The 27,776-nt window shown below is 33.3% G+C and overlaps 2 protein-coding genes across 10 annotated transcripts; both read left to right on the top strand.

Annotated features, from left to right (window-relative positions):
* Positions 1–9,038: 9,038 nt before the first annotated feature.
* Positions 9,039–14,607, top strand: LOC132600426 (uncharacterized). 2 transcript variants are annotated; one of them, XM_060313590.1, is made up of 8 exons: positions 9,039–9,410; positions 10,785–11,276; positions 11,639–11,810; positions 12,273–12,570; positions 13,210–13,282; positions 13,371–13,461; positions 13,700–13,779; positions 14,125–14,607. In XM_060313590.1, exons 1-8 carry the CDS (start codon positions 9,306–9,308, stop codon positions 14,383–14,385), a joined length of 1,572 nt encoding a protein of 523 aa, XP_060169573.1. In that variant the 5' UTR covers positions 9,039–9,305; the 3' UTR covers positions 14,386–14,607. The 2 variants fall into 2 exon arrangements, with proteins under 2 accessions (XP_060169573.1, XP_060169574.1); XM_060313591.1 differs by lacking the exon at positions 9,039–9,410 and adding an exon at positions 10,284–10,419.
* A 2,874-nt stretch (positions 14,608–17,481) lies between these two features.
* On the top strand, positions 17,482–26,205 carry LOC132600425 (uncharacterized). 8 transcript variants are annotated; one of them, XM_060313584.1, is made up of 7 exons: positions 17,484–17,747; positions 18,470–18,554; positions 20,461–20,579; positions 21,866–22,067; positions 24,076–24,251; positions 24,526–24,817; positions 25,760–26,205. In XM_060313584.1, exons 3-7 carry the CDS (start codon positions 20,507–20,509, stop codon positions 25,824–25,826), a joined length of 810 nt encoding a protein of 269 aa, XP_060169567.1. In that variant the 5' UTR covers positions 17,484–17,747; positions 18,470–18,554; positions 20,461–20,506; the 3' UTR covers positions 25,827–26,205. The 8 variants fall into 8 exon arrangements, with proteins under 8 accessions (XP_060169568.1, XP_060169566.1, XP_060169567.1 ...); XM_060313582.1 differs by having other exon boundaries at positions 17,485–17,747; positions 21,830–22,067; XM_060313589.1 differs by having other exon boundaries at positions 17,490–17,747; positions 20,461–20,610.
* The last annotated feature ends 1,571 nt before the right edge of the window (positions 26,206–27,776 follow it).

Raw genomic sequence — 27,776 nt, 5'->3', positions numbered from 1 at the left:
ACTCCAATAAAGCCCTCAACAAAAAGCACCTTAGTTATTTTTATTTTTTTACAAATTTTAGCCAGTATGTTATTACGATCAATGTATTATTAGGTATAACCTATGTTTAATTAGTGTCTAGATAATATACACTGAGCATACGCTATCAAGGGTAACGACTTATTATGGTTAGGCGGGTGAAATTTCTTAAGCTGGCCTGCTAAAAATGTTAAGATCTCAATAAAAATGACAATCAAGCGGACCTATGTCCATTGAGGGGCAAATGAAGGAACTAAGGACCCGTTTGGCCATGAGAGTTTCACTTTTTTTCCAGAAAATCTTCATTTTATTTGAAAATCAGCAATTGGCAATGAAAATTTCAAATATAACTTAATGCGAGAAAAGGACCAAAATCATCCATAATGTTTGGGTTTGGATCAAAATCATACATATTCTTTTACATGGAGCACTAATAGTACATTATGTTTGCATAAGTGGTGCACTTTTAGTCACAATCCCAAATAAATTTAACGGAAAAGAACAAAAATGCCCCTGAACTTTTAGAAAAGGTATAAAAATACCCTTTATTCATCTATTTTGCTAAAACTACCCCTCAATTCAACTTTTTGGCTCATTTATTCCCCTTGACTAACGGACAACACTAATTTTTTAAAAAAAAAAAAATTAAATTGCACATGACATTTTATTACTGAAAAATTGATTTATTCTTTTAAAAAGAAATCTGAAAATTTGGATTTTTTTTAAATTTAAAAAACTTTTTTTTAACGAGTAAAACCTTGACTGACGGACAACACTAATTTTTTTTCTTTTCAAAATGTGAAAAATTGGATTTTTATAAAAATCTGAAAAAATTATTTTTTTTATGGAAAAACTGTGTTTAAAAAAAAAACAAGAAAACTATCTTTTTTTAAATCTAGAAGAAAATTATGGAGTATTAGTTTTGCACATTTTACTTAAAAAAACAATCAGTTTTTCAGATTTAAAAATTGAATTTTCTAAAAAAAAATGGGGTTTCCACCCGTTAAAAAGTTTTCCAAACTTAAAACAATTCCACATGTTTTAATGAAAATCCAATTCTGTTTTTTTTTTTTATATATATATATATAAGGCTTACTACATTTGTTTTTTAAAGAAATGGATGTTGAAAAATTATTTTTCCTTATTCTACAAATAACGGTTTTTTAGATTTCTTTTTAAAATAATAAATCAATTTTTCAGTAATAAAATGTCATGTGCAATTTATTTTTTTTTAAAAAAAAAAAATTAGTGTTGTCCGTTAGTCAAGGGGAATAAATGAGCCAAAAAGTTGAATTGAGGGGTAGTTTTAGCAAAATAGATGAATAAAGGGTATTTTTATACCTTTTCTAAAAGTTCAGGGGCATTTTTGTTCTTTTCCGTTAAATTTATTTGGGATTGTGACTAAAAGTGCACCACTTATGCAAACATAATGTACTATTAGTGCTCCATGTGAAAGAATATGTATGATTTTGATCCAAACCCAAACATTATGGATGATTTTGGTCCTTTTCTCAACTTAATGCTGTATTTGAAATTTGAAAAACACCTCAAACCCTATTTTCGCGTTTTTTTTCTCCCCGCATTTTTTATATTCAAACAACCAAATATTTTTTGCAACAACTATAATCAAATACAACTCTCATCTTCAACTCCAACTCCAAAATTCCAAATAAAGAGTAAAATAATTGGTTTTCATGGTCAAACGCCTACTAAAAATAGGAAAACATTAATGTGCATAAGATGTTTGCATCAAATATCTATTAATACATGACATACGTGTTCTACGTACATTTTTGTCAATTACTGATACTTTATCCATATGTATCCTTTTATTGAGTTACTCCTTCCGTTTCAAAATATTTGTCTTACTTTCCTTTTTAATTCATTTGAAAAAGAATGTCTCTTTTTTTTGGCAATTATTTAATTCCGATTTTTCAAATGGCATGTTTAAGATCATAAGACTAAAAGGTATTTTGGGATTTTTTACATATTTTTAATTTAAGACCACACGATTTAAAAGTCATTTTTACTTTTTTAAACTTCGTGTCAAGTCAAAACCAGACAAATATTTTTAAACTGAGGGAGTATTTGATATAGTTTGATATCAATAGTGTGTGAAGAAGTTGTGTTTCTAAGAATGACACATCATTAGATGTTTCTGGCTGAAAAGGGAAAAAAGAGAAAAAGAAGATGGACCAAAAAGAGCAAAAGAACACAAATGACAGTCTTGGGGTGTGTGGGGTGCGGGGGGGGGGGGGGGGGGGGTGGTGTTAAGAGCATCTAAAATAGTAAGATGGAACTGTAAGATAATCTCTGCAGATAAGATTGCGTTGGTTTGAATAAGAAAAGGTTTTCAAGGGAAATGTTTTAACTTGCAACATTACTTTTTTAAATCATTTTTTAGTGTTTGGATATATGGCTGATGTTTTTGTAATATTTTTGTAGATCAAATGTTGAATGAGTGAAGTAAGGTGGAGCTTTAAGAGTTGGGATATCTAAAAATGAAATGATCTTCTACGACAAGTAAAAAGGTTATGTTTTCTCTCAGGATTTACGTTAATAAAGGAGGAGTGTTGCAGTAGGTTGGCGGATAACATAAATAATACTCCAATTCTGACATGCATATCAAATAGCAAACATAATGAAAACGGGGAATTCATATAGTCAATCTCAATTAATTTAGAATTAGGATATAGTTGAATGATTGACTTTTTTCTTGAACCTTCCTATTGGACCATTGAAGATGGAGAGTGTTTCTAATGGAGAATCAACGCAAATGATTTCATTTTTCGAACCTATATCTATTTAATTTTATTTTTACACACTGTTTTTTTTTTTTTTTTTTTCAATTTGAGCCTACTTTCAGCGTTCCAAAAGTTTTTTAATAAATTAGTGCAACAACTTTTAGGTTTGTTATTTCCAAATCTAGAGTTTGACTACCTATAAATATCACAATTCATGGGTATACTTAGACCTAATCTTACTTTTTAAGCTTAATTATGTGAGTTAGGTAACTTTTAGGGTAGAAGAATCTTCTTATGGATCTTACTTTTTAAGTTTATGTGCAAAAGTATAATTGCTCCCAATCCCAAATAAAAGAGAATTGTTGCAGTAGATCGGCGACTAATAGTCAAATTCTGAGAAACCTTTCAAATATTAAACATAATGGTCAATTGACACATAAAAGTTATATAGTCCATCTCTATTAAGTTCGAATTGAGACGTAGTTGAATGATTTACTTTTCTCTCAAGCCTTCCATCCACTGGCCATTGAAGGTGGGGAGTGTTTCTAGTGGAGAAGCGGCGAAATTAATTTTTTCTTTCACACCTACGTCTATTTCACTTTGTTGTTACGCGTTGTTTTCTTGAATCTCTTGTTGCACAAAATGAATAACTTTAGATTAACCTGACTAATTTGAACCTACTTTTTCTTGTAATTAAGCAATTTTCAATTGTCAAATATTCTAAATAAATTAGTGCAAGCAACTTTTAGGTTTGTTATTTCCTTATACATTAACTACCCGTAAATATCACAACTTCATGCGTATACTTAAGACCTAATCTTACCTTTAAGCCTAATTATGTGAATTAGCTAACTTTAGGGTATAAAAAACTTCTTATATATGTAACAATTTAACCTACTTGTCTTAGCTTTTTCTTGCATTTATCTGACTTTTTTCTTACTTTTGTGCTTTCTCTTCTTTTTCTATCATTGACAGATAGGGACTAAAGTAAAACAGAAAAAGGAAAAAAGAAAGGGTCAAAATCATACTTTACCTAGCACAATAGGAGTAATTCATTTATTTTTTATTGTTATCTCTATGTCCCCCTCTACCTTTTGAAGTTGGGACAATTGGGTTGTGATTTGAAATTCAGAAGCAGGGGAAACTTTAATTTCTTGTTATAATAATAGTTGTAAAGTACTTCATCAACTTTGTTTGATATGAGATTAAATACTTTAAGAGATATCTCATTAATGCTTCTACTGACACCCAAATGACATTTTTACCTTTCCTAGCTACTCTCAACAACAAAAATATGTTCCTATAAAAATACTTAGCTAATAATTTTTGCAGGGATATTCATTAGCTTACTAATAGTTTGAGTGAGGCACGGATCTAGAATGTTGAGTTTATGAGTTTTGAATTCTAGAAAAGGCAACTTGTCAAGTTCTGATAATTTATTTATACAAGTAAATTTCTAATACAAGTATATGATTATGGCCAAAGTTATTGGATTTCGCCAAACCTATAACTAGAACTGTAGCTCTGCCTCTGATAGGTTTTGTAGGTATAAATTAGTTGCCCAAGAGGATATAATTCAAATTTTAGTTTCATGGGTTTAAATTTCAATGATTTTCTGGTCATTACTATTCATTTGGATTTCCCTTATCCCATAATAATAATAATAATAATAATAATAATGATAATAATAATAATAATAATAATAATTGTGTTAATAATACTTTCTTAATACATGAATCAATCAAACATTAAAGCGATTTTCTTAACAATTGATACTTTTAAAAAATGTCTCACTAAAAGATTCACCAAGTCTCTGCAAAAGGAAGAACTATTCTGCATGTCTAGTTACAAAGATCTGTTTGGATGTGCAAATGCTACAAATGGAGTAATGGAAAAGAGATAGGAAAATAAAAGTGTACAATGAAAAGAAATTCTTATAGAAGAGACTGCAGTTTGAAGCAAAAGTTTCTTTAAGCGCCAATGGTTTTAGAATTGGATGTTTTCCAAACAGGGAATTATCATCTTTAACAAAGCATTCAGTGTTTTTTGAGAAAGAACAAACAAAAAAGAAAAAGCAAAGATTTTTATGAACTCTTGACATATCAACATTTGAATTTTAGATTGCTTATGTGTTTGGATCATTCCCAAAACAAAAAAAAATTGAGAATCTACAACCATCTATTACTCTCTAGTAATCTTATCTTGTCTGCTCTTTAGATGAATAGATGGACAAAAGGGATCAATGATGTATCTTTTTCTTATTCCTTTTAGAGAGTTAATAACTAAATAATAAGAAAAGATGGAAAGATCTGACTAGATTAACAGTCATCAGAAGATATTGAATTTAAGCCCGTGACATTATGAATCATATTTGCTCTCGACTTGTCCTTTAGACATAATACTTCTAAATTTCCTTTAAGAAATGATATTAAGAAATCTTTCTTTGTTTCTCCTACTTTTTGTTTTTGGTAGTTTATCATTAAGAATTTCACAATAAAGAAAGAACATTTCAATTAAAAAGGTCATATAGATAGGAATTCAAAGTGAAAAGAATGAAAATTTATCCAACTGGAGGTCTTCAGGCCTTATTACAGAATTTTAAATAAAAGCGACACTCCCTAGCTCAGGCCAAAGGTCCTTCCGGCCGACCAGGTAAACGTGGACACGGGTGGCATGAAACAGGTTCAAAAGGTGAAGTGATCAAGAAAAGTTCTTTTTCAAGATAAATTTGAAGCGTTGTCAGACTTTCTCGGAGATCAAGTACATTACAAGGAGGTCCATACCATCCTTCATTCGAGAATGTTTCAAGAATTGGATAATTGCATGCTATATTTCTTGAGAAATAGAATGTATTCTTCTTTTTGTCATAATTTTTTTGAAAAGTAAAAACAGATTACTATGCAAACTGGCTTTTGAAGATGATAAGGAAGCCATTATGAACTACCCTATGTGAAAATTCATGTAAAAGTTAGTATAATGTAATAAATGAAAAACTAGAGGAGCAATTCACATTCACCTGAAAAAAGAGGTACTCATTGTGTAATTAAAAGTGGTGAGTTGAGCTCTTGAATAGATAATTGCCTCCGAAGTAGTTCAAAGTTTCATATCTTTATCTTTTGGCCTACCTTACTGTTTCACTCTTGAGATGGAAAGTCAATTTATGACCCTACTGAACAATAAAGGTAATATTGATTCTTTTTGGGTCCAAAATATTGATTTAAAGTTGCCACAAATATATGGTAGGCCCTTTTTTATCATATGAATGTAGTATTAAAGTCATTTGCTTAGGTTAAGGTGGTCTCCTCCATGTCCAAATTTTTTTATTTTTTTTGCCAAATCACTGTCTTTGCTTTCTTCCAACTTAGAGCTAGGGTGGGTGTTCGAGCAGTTCAAATTGAATATGAAAACTTTGATTTAACTTTTTGATTTTGGGATTTAGGAAATTACAATACAAACTAAAAAAGTTTGGATAAGTTCGGTGGTTAAAAGTTCGATATAAAAACTCAAATCCGTTTATAAGCTAAAAAAAGCAGTCCGGTCCATAAAACATTCCTCGTTAGCAGGGTTCGGGGAAGAGTTCATTCCAAGAGGTGTGATGCAAACAACCTATCCTAACAAAAGCACTAGTGACTGCTTTCACGGGTCGAACAAAATGGCATTGTAATCGACATTGCTTACATAAAATTCTCTTATACTAATATATGAATTGCTTTTCATGCACCAACTTTACACTAAAGTGGCACTCAAAGATAACTCAAAGAAGCCCTTCCCTTGCTAAACAGTGTTACATGCAATCATAAATATGTTAACAACTTAACATCCTTCCCTCTTACTTTCTCCGTCCTAATTTATCCGTCTTAAGTTTTCTCAAGTCTGTTACAAAACGAATATCATCATTTTATATTTAGAAATAGTTTAGATTTAAAATTCTCATTTTATCAGGAGGCAAGGTCGGCTAGTGAGACTATGGAGGATAAGCTTCATCGTCGAGAGGCAAAGAGCTCGGATCGACCTTATTTGACATGATTTTTTCCTTTCAAAGCGAAATAATCACTCCTGTAGCTTATTGCGCTCGATCTACATCCTACCTAACTCGATGTTGCTTTTCTTCTTACACACAGAAGGTTTTTGCTCTCGTATTGCGGGTTTTCCACTTCGGTTAATGAGATAATTTATGATCGTATAAATATCTAAAACTTATTTTAGATCACAAATTTTAACACTGCTAATTTTTTTCTTAAATTTAATACCCAATCATACAAATATCAAATACTATCTACCTACCACCCCCAAACCCTCCACTCCAGACCAACGGAGGTGGATGTTGATTAAAGAAGTGGTAAAATAATAGATGTCACAATTTTAATCATCTTCCAACTTCTCTAATGCTTTTTATAGATAGGCGTAACAGGAGACTAACTTATCTAAAACAAATTATTTGCTTTTTATAATGTATTACACGTATGAAAATGATCATATCAATTGACTAATCTTAAAGGAGAAGAAGTGTCTTAATTTGAAACATGGGATAAGATGATCCGCGTATTCTTTGAAATGGACTTTTAAAAATTATTTTCCCTTAATGAAGGAACTATTTACGTAGTGCAGATTAAATCCAGTTGAAACTGCATTTGGTATTAAATAGATTATAAAAATATTAAAAAACTTTAGAAAACTCTATTTTAAGAGCTTATTTATTTATCTCTCCGATTCATTTTATATGACACTGTTTTAAAGTTTACAATAGAACGGTTTTTCTTTGACTATAATTATAATGTATGCGTAGCTTTAATCAAACAAATTAAAAAATCAATACTCAAATTGAGATCGAATTAACATTAAATAGTGTAATTCAAAACATTTTATTCTTTTTTAGACAGAGCGAATATTAGTTAGACAAGTATCCTTGTAAACATTGGATAACAAAGGTAAGATTGTGTCACTTCATATCGGACTTTTGTGACTGGTTACATGCAGAATTTATGCATGGAATAAAGCTACGGAATATAATTTATGTAGGTATAATAAATTAACAGTGTCAATAATTTTTAAACTATGTGTACAATTTCAATATATTGTAGCAGGCTGTCTTTATAATTTTTCAGATAATTAGTTTCACTTATTATAACCTGAAGTTATGTGTAGTTCAGTGGCGTACGCAGGATCTTTTGTAAGCCGTGTCGACATTTAAAGAAGTTAATATACGTTTGAGCCGGACTAGCTGTATCTCTATCCGATACAGTGAATCTTACTATATATATGCTCACACACTCACATAAATTGAAACAACCCTCTTCGGCAAGTTTATATATTTTGAAATGTTGTATTCCAATAGTTTGATCATAAGAAATAGACTAAACTCTTTTCTTTCTATATAAAATATCAAATAACCACTCAAAAGTTCATCATCATTCGATTAGATAAATCAGTTTTAATCAACATCATGGCCGAGAAAGCTCTCTCAACTATAGCAGAAGAAATTGATAAAAGTAAATTAAATTTTACAAGCCATAACACAAGAAGACGAGTTTCATGCTTCTTTGTCTCATCAAGTCCCTTAAAATTAGAAAACTTTTAATCATGATTGCAGACATTAAATTAAAATATTAATTTAATAAACCTCAAACAAATTCATGGAACTAAATTAACAAAGAAAAACAGTGGCTGTCATAAGAAAATATTTAATTAGAAATTAATAGATTAAAAAAAACTTTAAATTAATAGCAGCAAATAGTCACAACCTGTCCATTTTAGCAGATAAAATAGTGATGCTCTTAAATTAAAAAAAAATCAAATCTGCTACTGGGAATCAAACTCAGGACTTCAATGCAACTAGCAGGGCCCTAGACCAGCAAACAAGGCTGCTGACTATGCTCAGTGGTATCACCTGTTTAATATATATACGTTGTTACATACTATACATATACATACATATATATATATATATATATACTAAAATTTTCGAACGAAGGGGTGTCGAATGACACCCCTGACCATAACGTGGATCCGCCCCTGATGTAATTATCTTTTAGATAATCTTATAATATAAGAAATATTTTAACTTATTAATACATAGAAGTTAAACTTAATAAGTAAGTGTTTTGACATGAATTGATTGATAATTGAACAAAAGTAATTTTAGAAGTTAAGTTGAAAAAAAGATATTTATGAGTTGAAAGTGTGGCTGGAAGGAGTAATAAATTGTTTGTCCAGATGGTGTCACTATTTAATTGGTTTGCATGACATTATGCCCATGCTATAGTGTGCAGCAAAAAGATAGTGGTGGGGTGAAGTGAGCCCACACTTTGGGAGTGGGAAAACTGAAGAGTATAAATAGTAGGCCACTCTTTGTGTAAAGATCCCCTCTGTACTCTTATAAATAATTTAAACCAAATCTTTATTACAAGTGCTTATTATCTACTAACAACATTCTGATTCTGTATTTAAAACACTCCCATTACACCTTTTTTCTTTTGTTCCTTTCAGGCTTTCACCCTTTTCAAGATTTTCAAATTCTAAGTTATTCCAAGAACCAAGTGTAGTATGAGTGAAGAACACAAGAAGAAAATCATGGCTGAGGTTCCTGATGATGATGATGGAAGAATTGGTGCTTGTAAAAGAGAATTATTTGCCATTTCAACACCTAAGGTGATGAAGAAAAGACTCTGTTTTTTTTTTTTTTTGTTGTGCTTTCATTTCTTGTTTGTCCTGGGGTGGGGTTAGGGGGCGTCAGGAATCTTCTTTGTTGAAAAATTACACTGCATACATATATTAATTGTTATTTTTTTTTATGTATATCTAGTAGATGTATCACCACTGAGGCGTAGTTGTTCTTGTTGTCAAAGGCGGATCCATAGTTTTAGCTCTATTTGTTCAATTTTTTTTCCTTAAGTAGTATTTAGTCTATTATAATTTTGAAAATATGAATTCATATTTACTATTTGTTGCAATTTTAGTGGATTTTTTACACATATATTTATACTCTGCATCTAAAGTACTGTTTCATATGAACCAGCTACCTGAAAGCTCCATCCACCCCTGGCTGTAGTATATATAATAGATGTACCAATTCCAACTTGTATGGGACTAAGGCTCAGTTGTTGCTGACTTGTAAATATAGTAGAGGTTGAGTGCTATTGGTTTCTTCATATGTTTACTTGTTTTATATTTTGAATTTTTTTAATGAAAATTCTGGCTCCGCTACAGTTTTTGTTTTCTTGATAAGGAGGAAAACTGGAAGGAGAGTTTCTGAGCCTCTTGTGTTTTATGTATTTCTGTGGAACTGTGTTTTATCTTGGTTGTTTCCTTATTATAGTTTGATTTGTCTGTGTGTAACTTGGTGTTGTACTTTTTGTTTGTTTCTTTCTACTTGTTCAAAATCATTTCCCTCTAATCCAACCCCTTCTTTACTTATTTCTTTTCACTTTTTGTAACTTTTCCATCCATTGGAGCTTTTGCCACAAAAGTTGATTTTCAATCTGCACACAATTTAGGCATTTAGCAATAATACTTTTTGACAGTAAGAGTGTAAAGACACCTTACTGTGTTCTTTATACATTAAAACTTTAAATCAAATGAGTAAGCTAGTGTTGTGGCATGTTCAAAAAGGCACCAATATGAACTACTTAAAATAAAAACATTGTGCCATTAAAATGAGGTGAAAAATTGTTAAACATTTGTTTCTTTTTAATTTAATGAGAGTCAATTGAATTTAGTTGCAGAACTAATATGTTCTAAGCAAACTCTCAAGTCCCAATAGAGTTTCTTTGGATCCTACTGAATCTTTTAGGAAAAGATAGTTGTTTATTGGAAGATGTTTTTTCTTTTTTCTTTTTCTGTGAAGAGTTCTTCCCTGCTGGCACGTTTTTCTTAATGTGCTAGTAGTGTTATGTATTTTTGAATTACTTTTGGTGATGTTTCTCGATCTCTTGAAGCGACTTATTTCACGTTTCACAGAATTAGGACTTCGTGTTCCTTGATCACCGGCTTACTAACGAGCTTAATTCTTTCTTCCTTGTACAGATGGAGAGTTCCTCTGCGATTACTGAACAAACAACGCATGCTAAACATTGGAGGAAACCGAATCTATCTTTGGAGATACCTTCAAGGACGTTGGACACCTCTCCTCAAGAGTTAGTACAGATTAAAATACCATCCACGCCTACCCCTACACCCAAGAGGGTGAATTTCCTTTTGACACCTAGTACTTCCGATTCAAGAATAACTATGAACACTTCATCTCCTGGTCCTTCCCCGTATCGTGGAAAATCAACCATTAGGAATCTTTTCCCTAAACTGAGCTTGAAATCACGTATGAATTCCGATACAGAGAAGATAACAGCAGTACCAGATTCAGGTCCGGTTGCAGTTGTGCCACAACAGGAGAAGGTTTCCATTTCAAGGTCATGGTCACTTACTAAAATGTTTACGCCTCGCATTAAGAGTACGTCATCTTTGCCCGTTACACCAATTGCACATTCAAATCCAGAGTCTATTAGTGGAAGCATCGGCAGCGTAAGTTCTCTGGACATTGCTTGATTGATTTCATATTGTTAGTTTAATTATTGCTAGTTTTTGGTTCTATTATCGTACTTGATTAAAGAACAAAACACCACACATTGAGTCAAAAAACAAAAAAAAACAAAAAACAAAAAAAACTGAAATTAGCTACGAACTTCATCGCTAAGTTGCTTGTAGCTAACAAAATTTTATGCTAATCCTATTTAGCGATGGATTAGCAATAAATTTTGCTGTTTAGCTACGAAATTTATCATCACTAATTCCTGTTTTTTCAGTTGTGGAAAAGAAGGAAAGAGAAATATTTGCACTTAAGTTTTGGTGCACTTATCTGAAATAGGATATGTTGTTATTTGCAGACAAAGGAAACACATGCGTGCATTTCGCGATCGATGTCTCTACCAGTCATTAACAAAGAAAAAGACGGAAGCAATAGGAGAGTGGAATTTTTCTTTCGAGTTATTCCTTCAACGCCTCAAGTGAAGGACGTGGATGCCTCGGTTCCAGCTACAAGTCCAGCTAAAGTACCTGGTAAACAATTGCCTCAAATCTACTTGATTCTCATTAGATTTTGATTTTAAGCATTCATAGGCTTTGGAAGATGCACTTTTCATTTGAACACCAAAGAAATAATAGGCGTTTGGACACGAATTGAGTGATCTTTAAAAGAAAAGTAATATTTGAAGTTGAAATTGTGTTTGGACATGCATTCCACTTGGTAAAAGAATCGAAGTTTGTGTGTGAAAAAGTTTTCTCTTGAAAAGATCATATTCAAAAACTAAGCAAAAAATCATTCTAATATGTAGCCAAACATTGTCTTGAAACAAAAAAAGAAAAAATATTCATGTCCAAACGGGCCCTTAGAAAAGAGGATGAGGCTTCCAGTATCCTTAAAGGAGCCCTTGGCAAGTTACATTATGCTGCATATATGAGCATTGATGTATTATTAAAGATGCCACTATCTCGATCTAATGATTGATTTTTTTCCCTCAGAGGAAAATGAGCAGGATGGTGAAGATATACCGGAAGAGGAGGCTGTTTGTCGAATTTGCCTACTTGAGTTGTGTGAAGGTGGAGAAACGCTCAAGATGGAGTGCAGCTGCAAAGGTGAACTCGCTTTGGCTCATCAAGAATGTGCTTTAAAATGGTTTAGTATCAAAGGTAACAAGACATGTGATGTGTGCAAAGAAGAAGTCAAGAATCTGCCCGTCACACTCTTGCGCATGCAAAGTGTTCGGAATGCAAATGCAGGATCCGATAGGCTCCGGCATTTGGAAATAAATGGATACAGGTAAAACAATCATCATTTCAACTCTTTTTGTAACAATATCATGTGCCCTTCTACTTTTCCTAGAAATTTTAGCAGCTAAGCAACCAAATTGGCCCGGGTAAAAGAGACCCATCTTTCTTGTATCACCTGCTTTACTCAAATTCATACAGATATATAAACTAGATTTACGGGATTACTAGCAGCATCATATTTCATGAATACGGTTGAACGAAAAAGTAATGTTCTGTTAATTAGTACTCCATCGTCCTAATTTTTGTGACACTCTTTCCTTTTTAGTCAGGCCAAAAATAATGACAACTTTCTATATTTAGTAACAATTTGACTTTAAACTTCTCATTTTACCCTTGATGAGATGATCAGTCACACGGATATGTATGGCTTATTTTAGACCACAAGTTTCAAAAGTCTTCCTTTCATTCTAAAACTTCATGCCCAATCAAACACCTCCACATAAATTGGGACGAAGGGAGTATTGTCTTTGATCAACACACACCAATTTTAGACCACAAAGAAGTACTCTATCTTCTCGTTCCTCATCGTTATTTTAACTGCTAAGATTGGCATGTTAATTTCAATAAAACGTCCTTATCATCGATAGCTCAAAAATATCGGGTTTCTGACTTTTGCTACATTGCACAGGGTTTGGCAGGAAGTACCAATTCTTGTCATTGTCAGCATGCTTGCCTACTTTTGTTTTCTTGAGCAGCTGCTGGTATGTTTAGAAGATAATACTAATCTCAAGAGAAAATAGCCATGTCATCTCTTTATTAGTACTAAATTTGAAGTTGTCCCGTCCGCAGGTTGGGAAAATGGGTACTGGCGCAGTTGCTATTTCACTTCCCTTTTCTTGTGTACTAGGCCTGCTTGCGTCAATGACATCATCAACCATGGGTATGTAATTTATCATTAACGGTAACATTTAAGAAGCTTTGATCTATCAAAAGCATTAGTCGCATCAAAGGCTAGTACATGTGATAGAGTTTGAAAAACATATGTAAGGTGTATGAATCGATTAGGAAGAAGATACATATGATCTTCGCTTCGTTATTTCTTGGAAAAATGCTATCAAAGGTCCTATGTCCATTGTGTCTTTTGGTTTTTTTGACTATAGTTGTTATCTTCTGTGCAGTTAAGCGAAGGTTTGTCTGGGTTTATGCATCGGTCCAGTTCGCCCTAGTAGTACTATTTGCACACGTCTTCTACTCCCTGGTAAGATTATACTCCCTCCGTCCCATTTTAACTGTATTTTTTGCCCAAAAAAGATGTTTCAAAATAACTGCCGCTTTAGAAAATCAGGACAGAATTGTTGCTTTTTCCAGTTTAACCCTTCAAAGGGGTAAAAAGTGATTAATAGTACTCAATTTTCAATGGTAGCGCTCCCCAACAAGAAATAAAATAAGGGAAACTTGGTAAATTACACCTTGTACTTAGTGGTTTCTAATGGACGTGTTAAAACCTTAAAAGACACTTAAAAATGATATTGGTGGAAATTGTCTTTTTGAGCTTACTAGATATACTGAACTGCTTAAATTTTCCATCTGTATGCTACATTAGGTTCGCGTGCAAGCAGTTCTTTCAATTCTTCTATCAACATTTGCTGGCTTTGGAGTTGCAATGAGTGGAAGTTCATTAATCGTCGAGTTCTTTAGATGGAAAAGACGACGAGCAGCCTTGTTAGAGCAGCAGCAAAATGCACAGATGGTTTTGCCTCCAGGTGGATGGCGACAGATGAATCAATCTGCTACATCGACTCATGTAGGTCCTCAAAATATTCAGCACGATATAGAAAATCCCGAGACGTTTAGTTGGACCTAAGATTGTGTGTTATGTTACTATTATTATAGCCAAAAAAGAGGGAGTGAGATATGTCCATACAGAGTTGTGGAGATTGATGTTTTTGTACATTTTAGTAACTTATTGTCTCCTAATACAGGAAAATTAGAAATACTTCTTGTTGTTGTTGTTGTTGTATTGATGAAAGAAGTTGTAAAAAGTAAAATGCTTATATGCAGAAGAGAGTGCAGAAAGTAGAAACAATTCTCTTTGTTCATCCTGGTTTATCCCAAACTATTTCCCTGTCTTTTGGAGAAGTAAATAGACAAAATAGGAAAAATGGTCCTTATATTTTGGCCTTTTGGGTAGGTTTTTAGTAGTCTTTAAATATACTTTTGAGCAGCTTTGGTTTTAAGTTTGTCAAAATAAACACTAAACATTGTTTGTTAGATTTGTCGGAACGACAAATTTTTTGTTTAGTGGGAATTCACATTTTGAGGTGCAGTTTTCACATTTTTCTGTTGTGGAACTTTTTGAATTGCAATTTTTGCCATTTTGAATCTAGTTTTGAGTCTAGTATAGTTTCTTGCGTTGTGGTTTCTAAGATTTGATGAGACTTTGTTGGTGTTCCTGGTAAACTTTTTTGTTCCACAATTCCATCAAATCTAAAAGACAGTTTGTTAAAATATTTGCATAAATCAAATGTGCTCACATTTAATAAATTTAAGGGACCTCAATTGCTTGGGAATATATTCAAGAGACTATTTCAAATATACTCTCAAACATAAAGGACCATTTTTGTCCTTTTCACTCATGAAATATAACGTACGTCTGCTTTTTCACATCCACTGTGCAATGCATGCGGTTATTGATAGACAGAGAATCACAATATCCATTTATGGGTATTAGCAAAAGCTTTATGTATGTCTGGTGGAGATCATATCCACTCTAGTTTCATAGTAGGTAAATTTGAATGTAAAAGAGACATAACTTTGGCTTTGCTGATTTACTGCTTGATGATTTCATAGTAGGTAAACTTGAATGTAAAAGAGACATAACTTTGGGCTTTGCTGATTTACTGCTTGATGATTTTGTTGAACAGATCGAAGTAGTAAAATTATTTCTCGTTTAGAAATATTCAAATTTTGATGCCCAATACTCTATAGATAGTTCAAAATGTATAAGAGCAATAATCCATTTTGACTTGAATCATTATGAAGCCAATCTCACGTGAAATGCAACTTAATCTCACAAATAGATAGGAAAAACACAACTTAGAGCCCGTTTGGATTGGCTTATAAGTTGCTTATAAGCTGTTTTCAGTTTTTTTGAGTGTTTGGCTGGCCAGCTTAAAGTCATTTTGTGCTTAAAATAAGCTCAAAAAAATAATTGGGCCCATTTGACTTAGCTTATCTAATGCAGCTTATAAGCTTAAAACAGCTTATAAGCCAAAAAAAAAAAAGTTAGACTACCCCAATTTTTTTTTTTTTAGCTTATAAGTTGTTTTCAGCTTATACACATAAGCCCATCCAAACAGGCTAGTCTCCCTCTACCCTGTTAAGGGAGTGCCCAAGCTAAAAGCATTATTTAATAGGGACTAGAAGAAATACTCCCTCTATCCCATTTTAATAGTAGCTTTAATTCTTTTCTCCCTCATTAAAAAAATAATAAATACAAGATATAATTTACTCTTATTTAATAAAGGTAGATTGATCTTCCTTCTTAAATATTGTGCATACATTTTTAGTGATAAGGGTATAGTTAAAAATGTTATCAATTTAAATCTTGAATTCCATGAAACAATTTTGAGATAAATTTTTTAGACTAAAACACTAGTTAAAATGGGATGGAAGCAGGGGCGAAGCCGGTAAGGGCTAGGGTTTCATCTGAAAAATTATTTTGTATACCCTGTTCGGCGAAAAATTATATTGTATATAAGATTAAAATTATTTTTTATATTTATACCGTAGGCTAGAAGAAAAATTATATTTGTAGTGTTTGAGTAAAATAAAAAAGTGATTTTAAGCACTTGTTTTTAAGTTAAAATGACAAAAATAAGCCAAAGCCATAAGTTAAAATTCCTAAATTATAACAATTTTTTGTGCCGAGTGCCCTTCAAATGCACTGGTCTTTAATTTTTGCCCCTCAAATTGGTGGTCTTTAATTTTTTTTCATTTTACCTAATACCATGAGGTTTGGGCTTCGAACCCTGACTCAATAACAAAAAAAAATAGACAATTTTGCAAGGCAGAATTTTATAGTAAAGTTAGGCCTGTTCGGACCAAAGTTAAAGCTTAAGGTAGAGTTTTAAGACAAATTCTACCTTAAGGTAGAGTTTAGGTAGCAAAATTCTTCCTAAAGAGTTTTGTAGGCAAATCTCTGCTTTGCGAATCTAAATTTTACCTTGATTTTTTTTTTAATTTTTGGTTGAGCGGAAGTTCGAACCTGAAACCAAAGGGTTCTAGTGAAGGCCAAAAATTAAAGACCATCAATTTAATGGACAAAAATTAACGACCACCCCAAAATAAGGGCATTCCTGCGAATTGCCCAACTTATAAAGCCATAAGCTCATACAAATCGGCTCTAGATGCTGAACTCCTTGGATTCTTTGTGTTTTATAACATATTTGGTCAGTCCTCTAAAATCAGCTTATTTTAAAAAATACTTTTAAAAAAAGTATTTTTTGTGAGAAACAGTGTCTGTTTGGCCAATTAATTTAAAAAGTGTTTTTGAGCAGCAATTAACGTTTGACCAAGCTTTTAAAAAATGTTTTTAAGTGTATTTTTCTCAAAAGTGCTTCTGTGGAAAATCTATTTTTTTTGAGCTTCTGAAAAACTGCTTCTGCTACTCCTCAAAAATACTTATTTTCTCCCAAAAGCTTGGCCAAACACCTCACTTTTTTTAAATAAACACTTTTAAAAAAAAATAAGTACTTTTAGAGAAAAATAAACTTGACCAAACAAACTATTACTTCTTTATATATTTGAAGCATCTCGAGTAAAAGTTTTGGCTCCGCCACCGGGACGGAAGGAGTAAAAGATTCTGTATTCTTTTTGAAAACTTAGCTACTAGTTCTAAATTTCCCAATTCCCATTTATTAATTTCCTAATCAAACAGAAAGAAGATAAAAAAAGGGATTCAAAAAAAATATCCACAAGGAAGATAAATTTCAGTTGAGCTCCAACCAAATAGGGCATACATATATTTATATTTAACTTTAACTATATAATAAGTGAAGGTTTATGGTATGACAAAGGACATTTTTGCAAATATGACCTTCTTTATGGCTAATTGTAAACATATCTTTGTACCCTGAAAACCAAACAATTTCAAGTGGTCTATGGACCTTGGTTTTTGAGGATATACAAAGAGAAGTGCTGTCCAGGATTTTCAGAATTATTCAGGTGAGGATTGGTTGGGGATTATTTCTTGTCTTGTTATATTGTTAATTGTTATTAGTTGATAGTTGCATGTGTGTCTTATTGTGTTTATATGTATGAATATGGTTATTTAGTTTGACTCCTCAAATTGTTGATTTTGGAGGGTATCTTTAGCTATATAGTTTTGATGCAAAGACTAATTAATTGAAGCAGTGCACACCAATTGTTTGTGAAAATGCATATATGAATATCTCTTGTTATGAGCTAAAGTCCAACATGTCCCCTAGAAAGTGATAAAGTTTGGACAGCAGGAGATTTGCCTTCTGGGTCGAGCTCGTCACACGGGGCTTGCCTAGTGCGGGTTACCTCTCCTGTGTGATTTGCAAGCTATTGCATAGGAGCTGGGTTTACCCTGTGCGCAAGCGGCTGCGGGTTCCCATGTCAACAAAAAAAAAAGTGATAAAGTTTGTGGTTTTACATGAATTAAAGAGATGAGTGAATGATAATAATATAAGAAAAAGCACAATCACCATATCTTTCACTTGCTTTGACAATTTAAAATTAGCATCCCCCCTTTTTAATAATGAGTTAAAAGAGCTCCACTGTATTGTCATTTATGGGGTCTTTCTTCTTGAATTAAAGTGTGATATTCATTGTGCTGTGACTTTGTTGCATAATGTAACCTTTTTTTTTTTCTTTGATTTAACGGAACATTATAAGCATGTTTTCTGCTTTTGCGCTATCAGGGAATCGTTATCAAATTAATTGATATAATCTAGAAACAAAGCCAAACGTTGTTGCTTCAATCAACACTCATGATCAAGAATTCAGGTATGGCATGCTCACTCTGCAACAACTCTTTCAAAAATCTACGCTAAATAATGAAGAGTCTATGTCTATCCATGTTATCCCAAGTGATTTTTGTCGATTCAAGATTGCAAGAGATTGTGATTCTCAGTCAGATTATGAAAAATCATACACTAAATAACGGAGTTTCTTGGTTGTGAGACATTCCAGATGTTAGTATCATATCTTGTGTTAGGATTAGTTTTTGATAATCTTGAAGACAATTTGGTTGAAGCACAAGTAGGATAGGCCTATTTGCCTTCATCTTGACATATATCTTGTCAAGTACCTGAGGCATTTACCAATATTCTTGCAAGAAATGTAGATACTAATGAAGGAGATTGTGATGGAAAAAGCTCAACAACAAAGAAAAAGAAATAAATAGAACATATATCCAGATGTTAACAGTGGCTCTGTCATCTAGAAAAACCTCTTTATGCTCAATAAAAAGCTGTAAAGATTTAGTTAAAACAGATGCAAGATTTGTACATTTGTTAGCTGTTCTCAAGATGGGTTTGTGCAGAAAGATACCTGAACAACGATACTCCTCATTTATCTATTGCATTGTTTTTCATGCAACACTATTTCTAAGGCGTGTATCACTGTCAAAAGTGTGTGCATTAAGGATAAACTGTATTGGCATTTGCTTTTGATCTTCTGTTACTCTCTCACGTGTGCAAAATAGAATTTAATAGGATAGATGTAACTCAGACTACTTTATTTCTGTAAGGATTAAGTTATGCGCATTGATTGTTTGATAAGATGCCCTTTTTGTTGACTTCTTACGGTAGAATCTCTTTAGCTGCAGTTTGATGGAAAATTTTAATCATATATGAGCATGGTTTTTGAACACTTAACCTGCAAAATTTTCACATTCTTTGACTACCCTCTGTTTACTGTTCTATGGAGACAGATATCTATTTTTTTTTCTGTGGGTAGAAGAAAAGAATGGGGATTCATTGGATAAATATCTCATGTAGGAGATAGAAAAAGCTAAATGATGTTGTGGAATTGGAGTAGAGTCTGCAATATTCTTGTGCCTTTATTTGCCCATGTAATACATGAGAATTTGAATCCTTCGTTCAAATTATTTTGCTCCTATTTTAACTTTGCGCCCCGGGCGCATCTCAATATGCTTCTATTTATATTGTCTGAGCATGATATTTGTCAATGTAGTCTACATATTAGTGTATATGTGCCTTCAAAAAATCCTCCAAAAGGAATCAACCTTGTCGTTGATTAGGAAAAGGCCTCTCATAACTGCTTAATGACAAATTTCTCACAAAAAAAGAAAAAAAGAAAAAAAGAAAAAAAGAAAAAAGAAATATTAGTTGAATGCAATAGAGTAGAAGTAAAATCAGATGACAGATGTCAGAGAATATTTTCACCTACATGTCCAGTTTAAGGAAAAATTGCAATGGAATTAAAAATGTCCGAATGACTCAAAATCAGGAATGGCAGAATCTATTTTCGGAATGCCAATTACTTCTAGGACAATATTTTTAGCTTGCTTAGAATCTTTTATAATTTATTGATCTTTTGTAGTCAATGCATTTGTTGTACATTCACCATGTTGTACTATTTTATAAACCTGTAATTCATTAAATATGTTAATTACTGATGACATGTTCTGATTGCTGTGAGCATTTCTCTGGTCTTTGCATACTGGTCTTTAATTTTTCACCATTTCTACCTCTTTCTGTGAGGTTCTAACATAGTACTAATTTCATTGGGCATCTCTGTACAACATACATAACTATATTTTTTTAGATTTAATTGAATTTATTCCTTGGAAGTAGTGTTCTCATAGCAGAAAAATCTGCACCTACAGCTAGAAGCACCATTTATTGCATGTTGTTTCCTCCTGATGGTAAGAACGCATTTTCTTCAGATAAACAAACCACTCCACACCATAAACAGAACAAAGTTGCAGCCTGATGAATTGCAGCACACCAACAAAAATAGCACAAACACTGCCTCTCTTCAACTCAATCATTCACTCTTCTCGAGGTGGTGCTCTTTGATATAATACACACTCATCGTTAGTCTTCTCCCCTTTTCTTCTTCTCTATATAACACTGCAATTTCACTTCTCTGTTCCAAGAAAATTTTACTACTTTATTTCATTGGTTGGTATGAAGAAAAATGCTTTCTTGGAAAATAAGTGATTATTTTTACTTCTTTTTTTTGTGTGTTTGGCAAGTATAAATATTATCCCAAAAACATTTATATATAATCTAGTCAAACACTATGGATGTAGTGACGTAAGGGTGGGGGGGTGGGGGGAGGGGAGGGGAGGAGACAATTAATGTGAAATGCCACTTATAGAACTTGTTTTCCTACTTCGAGCTTGTTTTATCAGAAAAATGTTTTCGAAATATTTTGAGCATTCAAACATGGAAAAATAGGACAAATACTCCCTGTCTTCAACTCAATCTTTCGCTCTTCTTCTTCTCTATATTTTATGGATATATTAACACTGCAACTTTCACTTTTCTTCTGTTCCAACAAAATTTTACAAACTTATTATCAGTGGTCTTGTAGATTGTAATTTTTTACTTTTAGGGTGTGTTGTCTTTGTGCTTCAGTTATCGCATTATTTCGCTTGTTGTTAATGTTCCTCTGTCTGTCTGAATGATTTGTACTGCTCTACTTATTAGTTGTCATGTATTCTCCATTTCCGTATTTCCTTTTTCAAACTGCTTTGAAAAGCTTTAACTGAGCTGAGGGTCTATCAAAAATAGTCTCTCTACCCCACAAAGGTAGGGGTAAGCTATGCAGACATCCTAGCCTCTCCAGACCCCACTTTTTGGATTACACAGCTTATGTTGTTGTTGGTGTGTTTGGTCAGAAGAAAAATATTTTCTTGAAAAATAAATAGTTTTCTTACTTACTTTCTGGTGTTTGGTAAGTAAGCAAAAGAGTGTTGTCCCAAAAATAAGCTAGGAAAATACGATGGGGGTGGGGGCTGGGGTGGGTGGGGAGTGAGGGGTCGGGGAGGCAGGAGGTAAGATGGTCAAGGGGTGGGGGTTGGGACCGTTATGGGATTGGGAGGAGACAATAAGTTTGGAATACCAGAACTTGTTTTTGCAAAAACAAAAATAATTTTTGACCAGCCAAACACGAATTTTTTTGAAAACAAAAGATGTTTTCCTCTATACAAAACACACCCTCAGACTTTCTTATAATTGCCATTTCCAGTTTTGCTTAGAAGCTTAAAGATTAAAACTTTATGTTTTTTGCTGTTTCTTTTTTGGCAGGAGTGAAAAAGTTTGGATTTTTGAACTTGTGGGCAGGAAGCAGGAGGGGATTTAGTGCAGTTACTGTGAAGAAAATGGCTTGGAATTTGGAGAAATGTGATGGGAATGTGCAGACTAAGATGGTTTCTGTGTGTCCTGCTACAGAAGATTATGCTCAAGACGCAATTGAAGCTATCAAGGCTAGGAAAGTCATAGCTGTTCCTACTGACACACTATATGGCTTTGCTTGTGATGCTTGGTATGACCCTAATTTTCTTTGATGACAAATTACCGGAAAAAAAGAGAGAAGATATCGAACTTTTATATAAGATGCATAATTATGTGTTATTTGAGTATGCTTTGTACACATAGACTGTTGGTACTCTTGGGTTTTGGTCTATTTTGTATTGCACAAAGAGAACAGATCGGAGAGGAAAAAGTAGACTTGAACTTAAGATTTGGATTGGATAATAACCACCAGGATTTTGTTGTTGATATTTTTGCCTTGCATTGAATGTAGTTTTAAATTTTAACATAATAGTTGAGAAAAATTAAAGCTTTTCTTATGCGTAGAAATCTTATTGATACTTAGCATGAAAAGATCTGGCCTTTGATTCCAATCCTCCAAAGTGTGAAGGAGGAAGAATATAGCAAATAGAAAGGTTAGTGAAGAAGCTGACGGGCAAGAATTTGAAATTGGAAAACATGATGCTTTGGTATGCTAGTAGGGCATAATTGGTCAACTCCGCTTTGTTTGGGATTTGATATTTTTAAAGCTTCTGACAAAGATCTTGAGTTCATTTCACTATCGTTTGCAATCTTGTCAAGAAGCCTGAATACATGAGACGGATATCCACTAAAATCCTCAACAACAAAATGATAAACCCACATTTGTGCTTAAAAATCTTGTTCAATCTCTATAACCTGTTGGAGAATCCACACAGTCGTTTCTTCGTTTGCACAAAATCCCTCGATTTGGCCATTCATGGAAAGATAGCAAAATTCCTTTAATGAATCTAGCCAAATTCCTTATTCTGTGATCAAAGGCACGTTGCGGATTGATGACAGAGAGGTAGAACCTTGGGTTGTCTTGACTACAAGATTGACCAAATGAATCAAGTAGTACTATTAAGCAGATGTACAGAGAGTATGTTTGGGCTGTATCACTGGCAAGAGCCGCGTGCGAAGTTTCATGACATGGAGGGAGTAACATCGCAGGTGTTATTAGCATGATTCGAGCCAACAAGATAACAGAAGATAGATAGTACACAAGCAATGCAAGGATTAGCATTCCGGTGAATTTGGCTATTTGTGGCAGTCGTTTATTCCCTCCGGTTCACACCCCTTAAGAAAATGCTAACTCCTAGACAAAAATAGATAATTTTACTAAAATGCCCCTAATTAAATAGGTATTGGGATATGGTCACTTGGCATTTAATAAGGGCAAATCTGGAAAACTAAGGTCAATTCTTTCTTGATTTGGTAAGTGGACACTCTTTTTGAACCAATTTTAGGGATTGGATTTGATTGGGCCTACATGGGAGAAGTTGCTCACATCACTTTCAGCTTGAAATTTTATTCGTGTTTTTTTCTTCGGGGCAAATATTTGCCAGAGTTTGTTAAGCTACACTAACATATTTCTTGTCTGTCAAGGTTTCAGGCCTGTAGTTCTTTGTAATAACAGTTTTCACTTTACTATGAGAAAGTGGAATCTGGAGTATTGAATTGCTTGGAATATCAAATAGTAGCTCTTATCTTACTAAAGGTTGTAGGCTTGTCCTAAAAGAAAAGAAAAAAAGCTTACTAAAGGCTGCAGTTAGTATGCTCTGAAGGGTTTATCTCCTTTAGTTAATTTCTTGACACATTTGGCATGACAAAGTAATGTAAAGTAAGTTTCCTGCTCCAATTATTCTCCCATCAGTGTTAGGCTCTGGGTGGCCACTTGTCTTGATGCTTTATCTATCATTATATGTTCCTGGGAATTGATTAATGTTTTTATTGATATGTGAATATCATCTCATTCTGCACCTAGATGGTGCCAAAATATATGTACAATGTGGGTTTTTGGGCTGCATTTATTCATCAAAACAAGATAAAAATGTGGGCTATTTTTTATCTAATATCAAGCCTACACAACTATCTATACAAAATGTTCTCTATTAATATTTTTGACCTTTTAACCCATCAAGGCGGCAATTTAGTTTAGTTTATTTCTCTAAGTCATATTTATGGAAAGTGATTTATTTTCATATGGTTCATTGCTGTAGTTCTGCTGAGGCAGTGAATCGGATTTATGAGATCAAAGGACGTAAGCATACAAGTCCGCTAGCAATTTGTGTTGGCGATGTTCATGACATACAACGATATGCTGTGACGGATCATCTGCCTCATAGCTTGCTTGACTGCCTTCTTCCAGGACCTGTAACTGTGGTCCTAAGGCGAGGTTAGTAAATTATTACGTACATGCTATGTCCAACAAATGTGGCAGGCAGTGGTATCCTATTGAAGCTCTGTTAAGGTTAAAATATCTCAAGTTGGTACCACTTTATTGTTACATTTACCTACATATTTGTCATTTCCTATGTAAGAAATTTGATTAAGGACCAAAAAGAGTCGCTTGCCCAGGAGAAGTCTGTCCCATGTTCAGTAGTTCTGGAAGCTTTTATCTTTCTCTTATGAATCTTCTGTACTAGAGTATGAATATGGATATTTTGCAGGTGAATCGAGTATCCTTGAGAAGTCATTAAACCCTGGATTAGAGAGCATAGGGGTTCGAGTGCCAGACTGTAACTTCATCAGGGTAATTGCCCGTGGTTCTAGAAGTGCCCTTGCACTTACTAGTGCAAACCTCAGTGGACAATCCAGTAGCATAGACGTCAAAGATTTTGAGAACCTTTGGGAGCACTGTGCATATGTCTATGATGGTGGAATTCTTCCAGCTGGACGAGCTGGATCGACAGTGGTGGATCTTACTAAGCTGGGGAAGTACAAGATTCTAAGACCTGGGAGGTAAGCTTCCAGTACCTAGGGTGCAAACTAGTGTCGAGTATATCTTTCTGAGAATGCTTCAAAAAAGTTGACTTCTTAAATGAACGAGTTGAACCAGAAAACACTTGAGTAAGAGGATGCTTATTAATTTAGAAAAGTAGAAATTAGGTATAAACAATTTAAGCATGCTTAAACTTGGCAGTCATATAAAAGTCCTTGGAATCACTTTACAAGTTCAAAAAACCTATAAACACAATAACAATAAGAATATGGCAAAATGAATTCGGTGAAATTCATTACAGAAAAAATAGTTAACTTGCCCAAAAAGAAAGCTTTGCACATATTTAATGTGAGGTGATTAAGAAAAGGTGCAGAAAGCACAAATCCAGAAAACTGTCTATGCTGTCCCATTATCAAGATTTGGAAATGCTTCAATCAGTGCCTAAAAGGCTTCTAATTTATACCTCAGCTTTTCCTTTGCTTTCTGACTAGAAGTTCCAGTGCGACTGACATTCCTTCAGACCAAAATGGATTTTTCATCTCCTTTATTTTACTGATCAAAAACTGCTAAAGCTCTAAGACCACACCACAGATACACTTTTAGAGTCTCCAAAGTTTGTAAATGCTTATGACATCATTTTTCACTCAATTCATTACTCCAATTTATACAATCTCTCTTTTGCCTAGTCCATTTTTTTGTTCATGTGTTCACCTTGTTGATTGTAGCCAAGATATTTTCCCTTTTATGATATTTGCAAATTATTTGTTGTGGACAAAATGATCTTCTATATGTACCTAGATTTCTGTCTAGTGCAATTCCTCTAGACACTGTCTGTCATGCATATTTTATGCAACTATAATTGTGTTGTTGAAACAACTATTCTTCATTTTTGACCGGTTGGACTAGAAAGTCATTATAACTCTGTTGTGCTTAATTTTGACAAATTGCTGCACTTATGACAGTGCCAAGGAAGAGACCGTTGCTATCCTTGAAAGACACTCACTACTGGAAGATGGAAATGGCGATTAGCAAACTGCTGTTCAAGTTGAATCTGTTCGCCAAAAAAATGAGCCTCATTCCTGAGTTTGTAAAGTATGATTCATAAAAACATGACGCAATGCATTTGTGTCTGAAGAAAGCTTTCATGCTTCAATTTGAAGTCCAAATAACTTCGAGTAGAGGAGCAAGCAACACACGTTTGTTTAGTTTGATAATGGAAGCTTAATCGCTTACTAAATAGGATCCAAAGTGTGTTTCCTGTTCTCCATTTGGTAGCATTTGAGAGTATTTATAATGTAATGAATCATGTATTCCATGAAAATCTCATATTTAGAATTTTTTGACCTTTGAGATTCATCAGTGTCTTGCTAATGAATAATGAATGGAAAAAGTTTTATGGACTCCTTAACGTCAATGATCTTTCTTATTCCTATTCCAACAGGTAAAGTGTCATATCTCCTAATGTCAGCTGCTTTTACTTGCAAAAATTATGTTCAATCAGCAAGTATCCAATACTACGAGTCCAAGATCTTAGTACAATACTACAATGTTACTAAGCTTTCACATACTTCTCTTTTGCTCAAAGTGAAACGGAGTCTTGAAAAATAAGTAATTTTTGCTTGGACTGTTGTCTTTTTTCAAGTTCATTATGCTTCTTGGTAGTTGGAACTTTAATTTATCATAGTTAAAATGTGATATCTTTTTTTAGCCTCAGCCAATCAATTCTTTTTTAGGATAAAACTGATTATGAAATGAAATTGCGAGTCTCTTTATCAGTAGCTCGTATCTGTTGTACATAATTTCTTGGAATGTGGGTAGTGTTTTATATATGATCGTAGAAGGAAGGAGTATTTTTGTTCAACATTTTATAAAGAATATTCAATTTCTTAAGGGAAAGAAGGTATTTATACTTTTGTGTTCTTTATATGGACATCCAAGACTAGACATTCATCTCGACTTATACATTTGCTCGAGGCAGATTTTCTTTTCCTTTTTGGGGATTCATATAGTTTTACCATTTGGGCGTAGGACAAAAAGAAAAGAAAATACAGACATAAACCTGATTAAAGAATTATGTACAATTTTGTAAACATAAAGTGCGGTATTAGACTGAACTAATACGTTTGCCTTTTTTCTCTTATTTTAGGTTAAAATGCCATTGGGTAGTCCAAAGTTCTTTGGCTAACAGAGATTTTTTTAAAACATTTTAATTCAGAGTACTTTTTTGTATTAGTTTGTAAAATAATGTTGACTTCACAACAATTTCAGCATCTCTTTTCCTTCTTCTTATAAATATATGCGCGCACTTACGCTAAAACTAGTTCAAAAAGAACACTATCATTTGATTTCAAAATGTAAATTAGATGTTTTATTTTTTAAAATTATTTATTTATCTTTTAAAAAGAGAAATTTATTTTAATCTTTATAAGATACTCCCTCCGTCCCATAATAAGTGTCATTTTAGCCAAATTTTTTTTATCTCATAATAAGTGTCATCTTAGGATGATACTAATGCACATATTGACTAGTTTTTTTTTCCATCTTTACCCTTTGACAAAAAATGACAAATGATGATGGTTGGATTCCCAACGTCAAAAGATAAACTAGTTGTGCATGCTCTAATCATCAAGAAGAAAAACTTTTTTTTTTTTTTACATAAGGGTAATCTGATAAACTTTACACTTCATTATTGATTTTTTAATATGCGTGTTCAGTGTTTTAAAAGGCGTTTTCGGGGCGAGCCCTGGGGCGGGGCGTACCAAAAATGCCCTGGGGCGATGGGTCGGGGCGAAAGTTTTCAAAGGCGTACGCCCAGCAATTCGGGGCGTACGCCCGGGCGTTTGGGGTGAGTTTTTTTTGTTGGGGTGTGTTGGGGCGTAAGCCTAGAAAACTTCTTCAAGCTAAAACGAAATTTGTTAAATAAGTCCTTAATATAATGCCTAAATTCTCAAAAGTCAACATGTAATTACTCAAATGTTT

This window comes from Lycium barbarum, chromosome 6, assembly GCF_019175385.1.
Source record: "Lycium barbarum isolate Lr01 chromosome 6, ASM1917538v2, whole genome shotgun sequence".
In the NCBI taxonomy this organism is placed as follows: Eukaryota; Viridiplantae; Streptophyta; class Magnoliopsida; order Solanales; family Solanaceae; genus Lycium; species Lycium barbarum.
Note: the sequence above shows the minus strand (reverse complement) of the source record. Positions and strands in the feature narration are given on the sequence as shown.

Coding starts and splice junctions, on each gene's coding strand:
- LOC132600426 (XM_060313590.1), top strand. CDS start 9,306: ATGAGTGAAGAACACAAGAAGAAAATCATGGCTGAGGTTCCTGATGAT. Junction 11,811..12,272: donor AAGTCCAGCTAAAGTACCTG/GTAAACAATTGC, acceptor TTTTTCCCTCAG/AGGAAAATGAGCAGGATGGT. Junction 13,780..14,124: donor CACACGTCTTCTACTCCCTG/GTAAGATTATAC, acceptor ATGCTACATTAG/GTTCGCGTGCAAGCAGTTCT.
- LOC132600425 (XM_060313583.1), top strand. CDS start 20,507: ATGAATTGCAGCACACCAACAAAAATAGCACAAACACTGCCTCTCTTC. Junction 20,580..21,829: donor AATCATTCACTCTTCTCGAG/GTGGTGCTCTTT, acceptor CTTTTTTGGCAG/GAGTGAAAAAGTTTGGATTT. Junction 24,818..25,759: donor AAGATTCTAAGACCTGGGAG/GTAAGCTTCCAG, acceptor CACTTATGACAG/TGCCAAGGAAGAGACCGTTG.